General features: G+C 39.2%; 1 protein-coding gene across 1 annotated transcript in view; it reads left to right on the forward strand.

Annotated features, from left to right (window-relative positions):
• The window catches only part of MORC3 (MORC family CW-type zinc finger 3), a 41,447-nt gene extending 29,059 nt beyond the window's left edge, over nucleotides 1-12,388 (forward strand). Inside the window, exons 13-17 of the mRNA XM_052643403.1 lie at nucleotides 792-837; nucleotides 1,990-2,156; nucleotides 5,515-6,403; nucleotides 9,673-9,830; nucleotides 12,235-12,388. Coding sequence (XP_052499363.1) covers nucleotides 792-837; nucleotides 1,990-2,156; nucleotides 5,515-6,403; nucleotides 9,673-9,830; nucleotides 12,235-12,388 — 1,414 coding nt within the window. The remainder of the gene's footprint in view (nucleotides 1-791; nucleotides 838-1,989; nucleotides 2,157-5,514; nucleotides 6,404-9,672; nucleotides 9,831-12,234) is intronic.
• Nucleotides 12,389-15,922: the final 3,534 nt, after the last annotated feature.

The raw sequence follows: 15,922 nt of genomic DNA on the forward strand, positions 1-15,922 counted from the left end.
ACAGCAGTATAGCCACAAAAGATGAGTCCAAGATGTGGAGTGTATGCTGTATGCCATCAAGTGCTTTCTAAGTTTATGCTGTGCATACCTGCTGGTTATGGCTGTCCTGGCTACAAGATACTTTGCATATGCGGTATAGTTTTGTCTTTTGGGGCTAAAACACCAATGAATCAGAAGTGAGTACTGCCCTTTTAACAGAGAAAGTGAAACGTGTGTGCGTTACCAGTGTGAAGTTGACAACTCCTGTAAAAGGCCTGACTCTGTCCTGTGAGGAAGCCCATAAGGATAAATTCCTTTGGTTGGGGACATGGATCAGGAAAATTCCTGATGGGTGGAATTTGTTGGGTGGAGAGCAGTGGAATTTGTTGGGTGGAGAACAATGGTTTGTTCAGCTTAACCAGAGTAAATAATGTGAATGGGCCTAATGGAGTATAGAGGTAGAGAGAGAAGCTGGGAACAGCGGTGAGCCACGGGGAACATTAGGCTTACCTACTGCTCATGGAAGGTCAAGTTCATGAAGATTTATAGTGCACTATTCTTGAAGATAAAGTTTGAAGCAAGATTGGCAGACATGAGGGTGTTACTGAGATAAGAGGCAGAAAGCACCTCCCTGCCTAGGGCTTAACACTGATTTTAATGACACTGAAGCAGAGGTCAGTGTACCTACCTGTCTAAGTGACTTAGCAGTGAAGTGGCAAGTATGTCATTGGAAAACAATTGAAAAATGAAATAAATTTAAAGTTGTTCATTTTTCTTTTTCTTTTCTCTCTCTCTCTCTTTTTTTTTTTAAGAGACAGGGAAAAGTTCAGGATCAGACAACCGGAAACAGTCCCTCGGGTAATGAGGCCTTCCGAATTACAGCTGTGTCCTGCATTGGGTGGTGATTAACTTAGTACTCAACTTTAAACTCAGGAGTTGCGTAGCAGGTTGAAGCAGTCAACATTGAGTTCACATTCTCTTTTCTTCATGTACCTGCTTCTTACCCTCCTTCCCAGCCCTGACTTCCTAACCCAACAACTTCACTCAGACGGTTCAATTTTATTCATAAGTTGGGCATCTGGGGAAAGGCAGATATTCTTTTAAGAATCTTCTTGTTAGATAGACAGTCAAGGAAAAATTAACAGAAACACCTAGGGCACTGCATTCTAGTACTGACTTAGACCAAAGCTACATCATTGACCCTCCCTCCTGTTCTCTCTCTCTCTTTTTTTAATTGAAAGTTTAGTTTATTTTGTAATATTAGTTTTGTGTGTGCAGCATGTGATTCAGAATTTTTACAGATAATACTCCAATAAAAACAATGGCTATAATTTCCTGTGCTGTATAATAATATATCCTTATTGCTTGTCTCTTTTATACATAGTAGTTTGCCTCTCTTAATCCCATAGCCCTATCTTGCTTAATGCTTAATGGTGTTGAGCTTTTTTTTGGTGTGTAAGTAGGTAGTTGTACTTCTTGTATTGGAAGTTGTGGGCTGTTGGTATATGTATGTTTATCAATACATTGGAATGTTTTCTTATATAAAGGCTGAGGGTTTGAGAGTGAGAACAGAAATGGGAGGAAAAGAATAGTGGGTTTAGGTTTTTTAAAGGTAGTGTCTTTGTGACTTTATCTTCTGTTTCTTTCTCTTGGAAAAATGTTTTTATTATGTACCTGTGTAGGCTCTCTATATAATCCAAGGTCAACAAATCTTTCTGTACAAGGCCAGGTGGTATTTTAGGCTCTGTGGGCCACACATACAGTCTCCGTGGTGTATTCATTCTTTGTTTTGTTCATGTGTTTAAAAATGTGAAACCAGTCTTGACTCACTTGCAGGCTGGACTCAGCTCTTTGTCACTCCGTGGTTCAGTGTACACAGCACAAGCTCACGTGGTTAGGATAGTTCTCAGTGCCTCTGGGGTAGGGGGACAGGGGAAGAGTACTTTGTGTTTGGACAGGACACATTTTAAAAATCTCTTTTTAAGATCAAATTTTTTTTTCCTTCAACAGATTCCTGCCGAACTTCTGTTTCCAAAAACCCCTGTGTCAAGTCAAACCTTTACTCCCGTTAAGGAAAGTATTCCACGAGGACATCTTTCAGAAGTAGCAAATACTTACTCAACAAGGCTTCTAAACCATCATCGAGGTTCACCCCAATCTGAACCTGAGAATAACAGGTCAGTGGCTAAAATGTGTTTTTCCATTTGGGAAACAAGTTTGAGACAGCCTTTACTTGACACTTTGATGGCAGTAATGCACTTCTAAGAAAGTGTAGTTTATACACATATTTTAAAAAGTCTTGAGTTGGTTTTTGTTCAGTTGCTAAGTCATGTCCAACTCTTTTGCGACCCCATGGACTGTGGCCTGCCAGGCTCCTTCTGTCCATGGGATTTCTCAGGCAAGGATACTGGAGTGGCTTGCCATTTCCTACACCAGGGGATCTTCCTAATCCAGGAATCAAACCTATGTCTCCTGAATGGGCAGGCGGATTCTTTACCGCTGTGCCGTAAGGGAAGCCATAAAGATGAGGTATTTTGCTTTTATTGTCTAAACTTACCTCTACCCTACTTCTGTTACTGTTTAAATCAATTAAAAGAATGTTTTTTTTTCATTGTGAAAATTAATCATATTGTCACCTCTTTGCAGTTCTGTATAGTGAGAAAATTCCTGCTTTTAAGATGATCAGCATCTGAGTAAAGAAGAACGCGAAGCCATGGCAGTCCACAGTACAGCAGTATCATGTTGCTGTGGCCCATGAGTTCTCAGCGTAGCCCACGACATGCTGTGTGTGTGGACGAGTGGATGGAAAAAGGAGAGAAAGATGTATGATGACGCGAAGTGAACAGTTAGCACTCTTGACCGGAATGGTCAGGGAATGCTTTATGATGAGACGGTGCTAGGTTGGTTCCTGAAATTCTAAAAGCAATACTCTGCACAGGTTGCCCTTACAAAGTGATTAGAAGGAACACAGGTGAAGAATGAAGACTGATGTCAGTTAACTAATACATTAGACTCCGTCTGGATTTGAAGAGAAACACTGAAACGAGATTCTCTGAAATAGTGAGACCAGACGTTCTGAGAGGTTTTTCTTTAATTTGTTGATTTCTTTTTGTCTGTGCTGGGTCTTGGCCACCGCGAGGGCTTTTTTTCTAGTTGCGGTGCACGAGCCTCTTGTCATGCAGTGGCCCCTCTACTTGTGGAGCAGGCTCCGGGGCTGGCGGGCTTCAGTAGTCGTAGCATGTGGACCCAGCAGTTTTGCGTGGGCCCCGCTGCCCCCAAGGCATGTGGGATCCTCCCCGGGCAGGAATCAAACCCACGTCTCCTGTACTGGCAGGTAGATTCTTTACCACTGAGCCGCCAGGGAAGCCCTTCAAAAGAATTTTTGAAAATTGAGAAAAGATTCAAAATAACTGCCTTTATGCATATATATGTCATGGGGGTCATGTTTTGAAATAGTTTGCTGTTTATATATAGCCTACATTTTGAGGTCTTGTTTTGTGCCTGGATTGCTGCTTAACTGAGAACATGTGTGAATTTTTTTAAACTAGTCTCCATGATATTCTTGGCTTTTCTTCATAAAGCTGGTTCCAGACAAAGTAAGAAAAAAGTAAAATTTTTGTAATGTTTATAGACAAGGTAATGGAATTTATCTTTGAAAGTGACTGCCATCACTAGAGGAGGGTATGACAACCCACTCCAGTATTCTTGCCTGGAGAATCCCGTGGACAGAGGAGCCTGGCAGGCTACAGTCCATGGGGTCGCAAAGAGTCAGACAGGACTGAAGCAACTTGAGTGCACACATATAGCCACCAAAATGGTAGAAGAGAACAGAGCGAGATTTTTCACTTGTAAACCTCTATTCCTAAATTCATAGAGCCAAAGTCTGTGGGGAGATAGTCCCTAAACTAAGTCTTGACAAACAAATAGGAATTCGCCTGGTAAGAAAAAGAACAGGGTAACTTCTAATTAAATGCTTAACTGCTTGGATCACTAGACTGTCTCAGAACTTGGAAGCACTGGACATTTCTGAAGGTGGGAAACTGGGGGTAAGACCAGGAGGCTAGTATGAGTTCAGGGGAGGATAGTCCCCTGGGCCTTTTCACAGCCTGCAAAGGCCAGAAGTGCCGCTGCTCTTCCTCTGTCAGAAGGTAGGAGCTTACTCTCTGGAGCAGCTTTCACTGCCACTGTTTTGGAAGCAGAAGGAGTAGGGGAACATTTGAATACTGAATGGTAAGGAGCCTGTCTCCCCTCCTCCCCTCCCTGGCTCCCAAGAGGAAAGCCCTGGGTGGTGATGATGGCATCCTTGGGCTCCCACAGCCAGCCCTCACTGCTTCCGGTCCGAAGTAGAAATACAGCCGAGGGTCCCCAGAGGCACACAGCTCAAACAAAGGGAGCAGAAGAGACCACGCGGAGCTAACTGAGAGCTGGGCAGATGTTTAACAGATAACTATCCCAGAATGAAGAGATAAATGGAAGACAGGAAAAAGAAGACAGTGTACTGGAGGGACCAACCTCTGAGTAAGGGTGTTCCAGGATGGGACATCAGAAAAGGGAGGAAATAATGGGAGAAAGGCGTAATTTCCACAGCATAATGTCTGGGGGAAGATAAGAAATATCATCATGACGTTTTGAAGCACTTGGGGAAAAGAATTTTTTGTTGAAGAGAGAATGCAGGCTATATTCAGAAGATCAGCAGTCAGAGCAGCAGGAACAGTGACTGGTAGATAATGATGGGATAATGCTTTTAGAGTTTTGAGAAAGTAATTCCCAACCTGGAAGTCTGTATAAAAACCAAACCATCAGTGAACTTGAGAGGTGAAAAGAATATTTTCACTGTGTAATATTTCACATTTTTTATGTCGTGTACCCTTTCTTAAGTTCTTCTTGAAGATTATGCCCTCTTCATATGAGAGAGTAAGCCTAAGGAAAGGGGAGATCTTTCTCGAGAAATGAGGTCTTAACACATAAGACCCAAATGGCACATCAGTACAAATATCCCTCTTAGGTGGGACAAAAAGTGATCAATTGGTGATAAATTCACAGAAAACTAATCAGATGAAGAAACCAAGGCAGTTTTTAGTGCAGGGGAAATTGTTTCCCATGAAAGGGTAGGGTGTGCTGGTTCACCTTGTGACCCACCTTTGATCCCTGAATGTTGATGGAAGTACGATGGACAGACGGGCATGGCAGTGCCATTCAGCGACCCCTGGGTTACAGAGAGCACCCCTGGGGCGAGTGGTGGTATTCTGTTTCAAGATGTTAAATTGAAATGCCAGAAGACATCAAATGAGATAAATTGGCAGTATAACGATGTGGTACTTTGAAGAGGTCTTAATAGTCTTGTTTCCTCATCTGTAAAAGGAGAAAATAATCTCTGCTTTATTAAATCATTGAGCAGTATTCTGTAAATATATTGTGTAAAAAAGTGAATGTGGGCATTTCTTAGAATTTCAAGATAGATTACTTCAAGGTCATCTTATTTTTTCCATATCTACATTTTATAATCCTATATTTCACATATGAAATTTTTTCCAGCCTGAAACGGAGACTCCCTACTCGCTCCTCAATTTTGAATGCAAAGAATCGGAGATTGAGTAATCAAGTATTTGAAAATTCTCATCAAGATGATGATGATGATGAAGATGTCATCATCTTAGAAGAGAATAGTACTCCCAAGCCTGCAGGAGATGACGATACTGAAGGGAAACTGCAGCAGAGTCCCATGGAGCAAAGCGGTGTTGCAGTGGAGCCTGTGGGTGATAATGAACCTTGTGGCCAGCCTGGTTCCACAGGTACCTCAGCATCCCGGTGTGATCAGGGAACCACTACAGCCACCCAGACTGAAGTGCCAGGTTTAGTCGTTAAAAAGGAAGAGGCCACTGAAGATGAGGTAGATGTAAAGAAGGACGCAGCCGCACTGCCAGCCTGTGTGGGGACTGAAGGAAAGGCACATGAAACCCAGGGAACCTCGGATAAATCTGCTAGTGACGCTAGTTGCCAGTTAAATGAACTGAGAAATGAGCTGCGTCTCGTCACCCAAGAAAAAGAGAATTATAAAAGACAGTGCCACATGTTCACTGACCAAATCAACGTGTTACAGCAGAGAATACTGGAAATGAATAACAAATATGTGAAGAAGGAAACTTGCCATCAGTCTACTGAAACGGATGCTGTATTTTTACTGGAAAGTATTAATGGTAAACCCGAAAGTCCAGACCATGTGGTATCTCAGTATCGTCAAGCCTTGGAAGAAATTGAAAGGCTGAAAAAGCAGTGTAGCGCTTTGCAACATGTAAAGGCTGAATGCAGTCAGTGTTCCAGTAGTGAGAGTAAAAGTGAGATGGACGAAATGGTTGTGCAGCTTGATGATGTATTTAGACAGCTGGACAAATGCAGTGTTGAAAGGGACCAGTATAAAAGTGAGGTGAGTTATATCCCTCAGCATAATGAGAGGTGTCGGTGTCCAGGGGCATCCCAGCCTTAACTCCTCAGTTGCTAGATTGGAATAAATCACTTCATAATATTTCCATTTCTCGACTACCTGCTAGTCCACTGGTTCTCGACTGGGAGTGGTCCTGATGTGGGCATCTGGAAATGCAAAGGGTCATTGTGGTTCTTTCAGCATCTTGAAGGGATGGGCAGTGATGGAATTGAAAGGGTGGGGACCAGGTCTGGTAAATGCCCTGTATACACAGGACCCTACTGTACCATGAGGGATCATCCTGCTCAGTGGCTCTGAGAGAGTCAGTTACTAATATGCTGGGAGTTCTATGTCTGTTATTTATAAGCCTGAAAATAACCATATGAGGTAGATGACAATGTTTGTTGTTGTTGTCCAGCCACTAAGTCGTGTCCAACTCTTTGTGACCCCATGGACTGCAGCACGCCAGGCTTCCCTGTCTATTACCAACTCCCAGAGCTTGCTCAAACTCGTTCCATCAAGTTGGTGATGTTATCCAACCATCTCATCCTCTGTCATCCCCTTCTCCTGACCTCAATCTTTCTCAGCATCAGGGTGTTTTCAAACGAGTTGGTTCTTCACATCAGGTGGCCAAAGGATTGGAGTTTCAGCTTCAGCATCAGTCCTTCCAATGAATATTCAGGACTGATTTCCTTTAGGATGGACTGGTTGGATCTCCTTGCAGTCCAAGGGACTCTTCTAGAGATTTCTCCAATACCACAATTCAGAAGCATCAGTTCTTTAGCACTCAACCTTCATTATGGGCCAGCTCTCACATCCATACATGACTACTAGAAAAACCATAGCTCTGACTCTATGGACCTTTGTTGGCAAAGTGATGTCTCTGCTTTTTAATAGGCTGTCTAGGTTTGCCATAACTTTCTTCCAAGAAGAAAGTGTGTTTTAATTTCATGGCTGCAGTCACCATCCCTGGTGATTTTGCAGCCCAGGAAAATAAAATCTGTCACTGTTTCCACTTTTCCCCCATCTATTTGCCATGAAGTAATGGGACCAGATGCCATAATCTTATGTTTTTTGAATGATGAGTTTTAAACCAGCTTTTTCACTCTCCTTTTTCACCGTCATCAAGAGGCTGTTTAGCTTTCTGCCATTAGGGTGGTTTCATCTGCATATCTGAGGTTAGTGATATTTCTCCCCGCAATCTTGATTCCAGCTTGAGCTTCATCTAGCCTGGCATTTTGCATGATGTACTCTGCATGTAAGTTAAATAACCAGGGTGACAATATACACCCTTGACGTACTCCTTTTCCAGTTTTGAACCAGTCCATTGTTGCATGTCTATTTTTAATTCTTTGCTTCTTGACCTGCATACAGGTTTCTCAGGAGGTGGGTAAGGTAATCTGTCTGGTATTCCCACCTCTTTAAGAATTTTCCACAGTTTGTTGTGATCCACACAGTCAAAGGCTTTAGCATAGTCAGTGAAGCAGAAGTAAATGTTTTTCTGGAATTCTCTTGCTTTTTCTCTGGTCCAGTGGATGTTGGCCATTTGATCTCTGGTTCCTCTCCCTTGTCTAAATCCAGCTTGTACATCTGAAAGTTCTTGGCTCGCAAACTTTTGAAGCCTAGCTTGAAGGATTTTGAGCATTACTTTGCTAGCATGTGAAATGAGTGCAATTGTACAGTAGTTTGAACATTCTTTGGCATTGCCCTTCTTTGGGATTGGAATGAAAATTAACCTTTTCCAGTCCTTTGGCCACTGCTGAGTTTTCCAAATTTGCTGGCATATTGCGTACAGCACTTTTAACAGCATCATCTTTTAGGATTTGAAATGCCTCAGCTGAAATTCTGTCACCACCACTAGCTTTGTTTGTAGTGATACTTCCTAAGGCCCACTTGACTTCACATTTCAAGATGTCTGGTTCTAGGTGAGTGATCACACATCGTGATTATCTGGTTCATGAGGATCTTTTTTGTACAGTTCTGTGTTTTCTTGCCACCTCTTCATGATATCTTTTGCTTCTCTTAGGTCCATACCGTTTCTGTCTTTTATTGTGCCCATCTTTGCTTGAAATATTCCCTTGATAGCTCTTATTTTCTTGAAAAGATCGCTAGTCTTTCCCATTCTATTGTTTTCCTCTATTTCTTTGCATTGTTCACTGAGGAAGGCCTTCTTATCTCTCCTTGCTATTCTTTGGAACTCTGCATTCAGATGGGTATATCTTTCCTTTTCTCCTTTGCCTTTAGCTTCTCTTTTTACAACTATTTGTAAGGCCTCTTCAGACAGCCATTTTGCTTTCTCGCATTTCTTTTTCTTGGGGATCGTTTTCATCACCGCCTCCTGTAGAATGTCACAAACCTCCCTCCATAGTTCTTCAGGCACTCTGTCTATCGGATCTAATCCCATGAATCTATTTGTCACTTCCATTGTATATTCATAAGGGATTTGATTTAGGTCATACCTGAATGGTCTAGTGGTTTCCCCTACTTTCTTCAATTCAGGTCTGAATTTTGCAATAAGGAGTTCATGATTTGAGCCACAGTTAGCTTTCAGTCTTGTTTTTTTCAGAATGTATAGAGCTTCTCCATCTTTGGCTGCAAAGAATATAATCAATCTGATATCGGTATTGACCATCTGGTGACGTCCATGTGTAGAGTCGTCTCTTGTGTCGTTGGAAGTGGTATTTTCTATGACCAGTGTGTTCTCTTGGCAAAACTCCTGGCAAAAGCAGCCTTTGCCCTGTTTCATTTTATACTCCAAGGCCAAATTTGCCTGTTACTCCAAGCTCTTGACTTCCTACTTTTGCATTCCAGTGCCCTGTGATAAAAGGACATCTTTCATGGTGTTAGTTCTAAAAGGTCTTGTAGGTCTTCATTTAAGTGAAACTAAACAAGTGAAACTTTATTTATACTATGCTGTTTTTTGTCTACATTTTCTTGGTTTTCTCTTTGGAGTGTAAAGTGAAAGTGTTAGTCTTTCAGTCGTATCCGACTCTTTGCGACCCCATAGACTGTAGCTTGCCAGGCTCCTGTGTCCATAGAATTCTCCAGGCAAGAATACTGGAGTGGGTTGCCGGTCCCTTCTCCAGGGGTTCTTTCCAGACCAGGTCCCTGTATTGCAGGCAGATTCTTTACTGTCTGAGCCACTAGGGTAGTGTCTTAATTTTTTGATGGAGATTTTCATCAAGCAGAGTTTTGTACATTTCTTAGCTTAAATTTGTACTTTGAGAGTAGTAGTTTAAAATTTTACAGTTATAAAATTAATTTTTTATCAGATTGAATTATTGGAAGTGGAAAAATCACAAATCCGTTCGCAGTGTGAAGAACTAAAAGCTGAAATTGAACAGTTAAAATCTGCAAGTGGACAAGTAGGAGCTGATGTGTCAACTTCAAGTAACATCGAGGAGTCTGTAAATTACACTGATGGGGAAAGGTAATGTGAGATGAGGCAGTTTGGCTGGGGCTGCAGTTCTGGTTACCGTGATACTGCTAGTATTCCTCAAAGGTTGTTCTGTCAAAAGAAGTTGCTCACTGCTGTGATCCCAGCATTATGATAGATAACAAAAAGAAGTACATGTCGTCATCCTTTCCTTCAGGGAACTAACAGTGTAGTGAACCTAAGTGAAATAGGAATTTCAAAGGAATAAAGCTCTGATTGGTCAGAGTAGTTAGGAATATTTTGGGGTGAGAAAGTGAAAATTGTCCCAGATGTTAAAGAAGGGTTGAATTACGTAGTGACTTAGAGGATAAGGGTCCATTTCATGAAACTTAGTTTTTAACCTTGATTTCTGTCTCTACTTGGCACCACTTATTTATGGTTTGCTATCTCATTTTACTACATGCCTTCCGCAGTTTTAACTTAGGAAATCCACAATTACTGAAAATTGCCATTACAGGTGATGATAAGGAGGAAGTTCTGTGAAAATAAGAAAACAAGGTATTAAATGGACTTGGGGTTCTGACGGTATTGGTGGTCTATTGATAGCTTATCATTCAAAAATATTCATTAAGGAAAAAAAATGGTCATTAAGGGATAAAATTGTATAACTCTTCCTACTAATATAATAAGACTTGGTACCTAAAACATACTATTGTTGGGAAATAGTTTACCATCCTTACCTGACATTTAAGTTTTTGAAGGATTTCATTAAACCTGTTTATGGAAAGAGAATGAATAGATTAGTACATATAACTATGGGGCCAAGGTTTCAGAAAATAAACTCCCAATTGGTGTCTTGGAAAATGTTAACCACAAACATCTGTAGTACTTGTAAAATACAGATCCTTGGGCCAAAGTACGGGTTATTGAGTTGGAAATTTTTAAACAGTTTTCCAGATGGTCCACTTGCACACTGAACTTTGAGTCATTGATGATCATTTATATTTGTGCTTTCCAAGACAGTATAGCCACATTTGGCCACTGGCACTTGAAACGTAGCTAGTCTGAGTTGAGATGTGCTTTAAGTATAAAATAACATGCTGGATTTTGATGCCCTCATATTCAAAAAAAGGAGAAGAAAACGCCTCAATATTTTGATCATATGATGAAATGATATTTCATATGTAACTTTAATTTATTGCTTCGTTTTAGTTTTTAATGTGGCTACATTCTTTAAAATTGCATATGGAGCTCACAGTGCTTTCTCTCAGTGCTGTTACATACACTGAAATAGGGTCTTGTGATGTGTCCTGTAGAGAAGGGAAGTTAGCCAGGACACTCCAAAGACTTAAAGGATAGGAGGGTCAGAGATGGCTGTAGGGTTATCCTGGCGCTTTGTCTGTTTTTTATATAGAAATTAGGCATCTGATTGAAGATGAGTGGGTAAGCTTGGACAGAAAGCAACTGTTATGGGAATGGTGTAAAATTTTATCCAAGAGCCAATGGAATCCTAAGATAAGCTCAGAAACCAAATGTAAAATCACATTTTTGTGTGTTGTCAACCTAAAGATGAGCATCTTGCTCCTTCAGAGATTTCTACCCTAGAAAGATCAGTATCTAAACTAAAGACAGACTTCCTATATTTGGGAGGGGACAGAATAGAAACAACTGTAACATTCTCTTCATCCACGTGTTTTCAGTCAATCTTCAAGGAAAGACCACTTGCTGAATAGTTGTAGGTATGTATCTAAAGTCCAGAATGTTCATATGCAGATAGCTACATGTATGGAAATCAGGAAGGAATCATAATGATCATTTAATCTAGAGTTTCCCAGTGTTTATAATGAATTCATAGTACAGTTGATAGTGAACTTTAGTACATGACAGGTTCAGAGAAATTCTGCATTTAAAAAAGATCTTGTTTAACATTATTTAAGCCAAAGTTTATTAAGCTTAGTTAACCACACATCCATTTATACAACTATGGATATCTCACAGAACATGGTTTAGGGAACAGTTCAGTTTACTTTCCTCAGAAGGAAGCTGAAATTCAAAGAGCTACATCTTATTCTTAGACCAGTGTTCTCACTAGTATAAAAATACTGTTTTCCAGGTAATACCAATATTTTCAGTTGTAAATAGCATCTTGTTATTTATGTGTTTACCAGTCCACATTTTTTCCAGTCTCGAATTAAAATTATATTAGTTGGAACCAAACAGAGCCACTAGTTTTATGAAACATTGTATTTACCAACAGATAAATATTTAGTTGTTAAATTATAAATTATTAAGTGAATTATTAAATCCAGTTCTCTTGAGGAAGTTTTGCTTTTCATTTAGTTTGTGTGCCATTCTAGAGATTCCATTTTAATATTTCTCTTAAATTTTAAGCCCTATGTAAATATTAAGCTGTATTATTTTAATGTTCATCTAATAGGTATAATGTTTGTGTTTTCAGCCTCAAACTTCGATCTCTTCGAGTTAATGTAGGACAGCTCCTGGCCATGATTGTACCTGATCTCGATCTTCAGCAAGTGAATTACGATGTTGATGTAGTTGATGAGATCTTAGGACAAGTTGTGGAACAAATGAGTGAAATCAGTAGTACTTAAAGTGTATTTGAGATAATGAAAAGTATTTGCTCAGTCTTCTGGTTGTACAGCTTTCAAAATGTAAACAATTTTGTTATAGGTATGATAGGTAACAGACTGAAGAACTGTATTCTTTGCTGTATTCTATGCATTCAAGTGTGGACACAAATACTGTGTACACATTATCACACCTTTGAAATGCCTGTGAATCATTGATATTGAGCAGCTACACAGCTAACTCATGATTCTGCTTTGAAATGTAAATACTTATAATTAAGTCTGCACATATTTTTTTATAACCCTAAAGGACTCAAGTGTTTTTCACCAAGAGGTTTTCAGGTTGACCCCTAACCTTTGTGCAATCTTTTCTGGTTCCCTAAAGTGTATTTTTCTCTGACTTGAGGGCTGTGCCATAATACGAATGGAAATGTTACCTTTGATTTTCTTACAGAAAAGTTTAAAACAGGGTTTTTTAAAATGGAATAACATTCCTGATAAGTTTTCAGTGAATTGAGCATTAATGATTCTTTTTTATAAATTCTTATTTCCTGAAGTGTTTTTTTCATTAAGAGAAAGTAAAGCAGAAACTCCATTTTGCTGGGATGTTTTGTGTGTTGAGATTGCCAATCATGATCAAATGCAAAGTGTTTTTTGCAGAAAAAAGTGGTGATTTTTAGTATAAAAGTATCAAAAATATTAAATGTCCCACTACATTTACCTTGAAGCCCATTTTTGGCTGCTTAGTTCGCATGGAGTGGGCACAATAATTGTTTAATATTTCTTTTTGTGAAATTTCCTGTACAGCCTTTTGTAGAATTACTACAGGTTAATATGAGTTGAGGAAGACAAGCTTTCTCCAGCAGTACTGCATATTTTTATTATATTACAAACCTAAGTGTTTTATATCCTGGAGTTAAGCAACAAACAACCTAGGATTATAGTATTACATGCCCTAAAAATTATGCTTGATTGGTCCCTTGTTTTGTGCAATTATAAAGAGATGGCTTTCTATTAAGTATAACTGTGTATATAATTAAGAATCGTATTTTCCACAACTAAAATGTGCATTATTTTTTTCAAAGTTTTATCATTGCTATTTATTTTTACTTTTGTTTCTGAACATTGAATACATGTTCCTTTTATATGCTTAATTACATGTCTGTCATGTACAATGTTAAATTTTTATTGTACATTAACTTCTAGAAAAAGCAAATAAGTGAAATTTTATTTGCTTGATAAGGTAATTGAAAGTGTATTTTTGGTATGAAGCTGGTTTTCTGTCACAATTGTATCTCCTCAGATTTTAAAAATCTTGTAATAAAAATATATATGATGGCTAACATTTCAGATATTACTTTTAAGGAATTCTATATTCAAGTTATATTTTGAAAACTAAGATTGTGTCTGTTAAGACCCTCAAGTTGAGCTCATTATATTCATTAGAAGTTACATTTAGAAGACTAATACTGTTTGTTTCCATTAAGATTCTAAGACTGGGCTCACCTTGAGAGTGTGTGCGTGCATTTTACACTGAAAAAGAAACTTTCTTTGTATAAATCATTTAAAAAAACCTTGCCTAAATGAGAGCAGCTGTGTATAGCATGTCTAAGTTTGTGAATATTTATGTAGCACTTATTTCTGGAATTTGCAATTTTCCCCTTCCTTTTGGTCAGCTATATTCTTGCAGAAATCCATATTATATGGCTGTTAACTGGCTTAATGGGAAAATTAATCATAGAATTAGTAAGAGAAACTTGCTTGCTAAGTTGATTCTTTGAAAATATTTAACCTAATATTCACTCTTTAAGAAAATATTGCCAAGAAAAGACTGAGAATGTGGCTAGCAAATTTAAGAGAACAACATGGACCCACATCGCATATATTGAGGTACCTCTACCTCTTTTTTTTGTTAAATTTGTTAAAAGGCTAGTGTGGGAGGAGTGTGTTGCTTAAACCAATTGTTTAAAGCTTTAAAACAAAACCAGTATGAGGACGTAAACTAGAATTGTCCACAGTCCCTACAAACAAGACCTCAGCAGAGACTACAAACTCAGTGAATGCTAAGTGTTCACACGGCAAGGCCAGTGGGGCATATTGAGGTTTCCTTTATTTGGTATTAATTCCTACTGTGAGCAGGAGGCGCTGGTGACTGCCCACAGTCTCAGACACTTGACTTGTACTGTCGTATGACCCATTAGGTCATTATTTGACATGGAGGAATAATCAAAGGTTAGATACGTACTAGTGGTTCTCCACTGGCTGCATTTTAGAACCACTTGTGGAGTTCTTAGGAATCCCAGCGTGAGGATGCTCCCCATACTATAAGAGTTTTGAGGGTTGAACCAATTGTCAGACTGTTTTTAAGGCCTCCCAGTGCACCATCAGAGCCAAGAGCCATTGATCTACACCCTCTAGTGATGAGTGTAAGTGTTGAAATCAAGTGGTTCCTGAAACCAACCCAGAATCTGCATGGCCACTTTCTCCTGGGGTACAAGGTCAGGGAAAGGGAAGCAGAGCTGGTGCCCAAGTTAGAAATATAAATAACAACAGAATGCTATACTGTGAAAAGACTTCCCCACTGCCTCCCTGAAGGTGACCAGTATTTTTTTGTATGTCCTTCCAGAAAATATTAGCTGCATACATATACACATTCATATATATGCATTCAGTTTCTATTAAATTTTATATCTTTATATTTGATTATATATTTGTATCAAATCTACACAGGTATTATACCATGTAATTGGTAACATTTCCATATTACTCTTTGAACAGCTTTAGTAGCATTTTAAAATGACATGAATACGCTCCCAATGCTCCTTTTCTTTCTTTCTGGAAAAAACACTACTGTGAAAATAAATACCCACCACACACACTTTTTCAAGCGTATCCAGAATGTAAATTCCTTGTCATGAATACTGATTGGTCAAAGAGTATATGGTATGTTAATTTTAATAAATGTTGCCATCCAGAAATCGTTGTACTTAAACTCCTATGAAAAATAAACGTACGAGTGTGTTTCTTCCTATCTCCATCAAACTTACTAATATGTGGGAAAATGGAGGCTTGCATTTCTTTGCCCCAGGTTGAACATGTTCCCATGTTTTATTGGCCACTTTAATTCCTTTTCCTGTGTCCCCGTCATAACTCTGCCGCCTCTTTTGGATTCTTCAGTTTATTGTTTTAAAGAAGCTGTGAGTGTCTGTTACTGTGGCCACAAATGGCTCCAAGCTTGCAGAAAACCTGCTGTTGGTTAAATCTTACTTTGCACGGTGTCACATAGATTCATTGGGATGGAGTGAGAGACTCGCTGGAGTCATGTTTTTCTGGCCCTTGAACAGCTTTATGGGTGCCGACCCCCATTTAGTTAAAAAATCCACATACTTTTGACCCACCCAAAGTTACTAATCACTTGACCAGAAGACTTACTGATGAATAGCCAAGTAGCATATGTTATATGTATCATTGACTGTATTCTTAAAGTAAGCTAGAGAAGGAGTCATAAGGAAAATGTTTAAAGCACTGTACTACCAAAACTTGTCATTTGTTTACAAA

This window comes from Budorcas taxicolor, chromosome 1 (genome assembly GCF_023091745.1).
Source record: "Budorcas taxicolor isolate Tak-1 chromosome 1, Takin1.1, whole genome shotgun sequence".
Lineage (NCBI taxonomy): Eukaryota > Metazoa > Chordata > Mammalia > Artiodactyla > Bovidae > Budorcas > Budorcas taxicolor.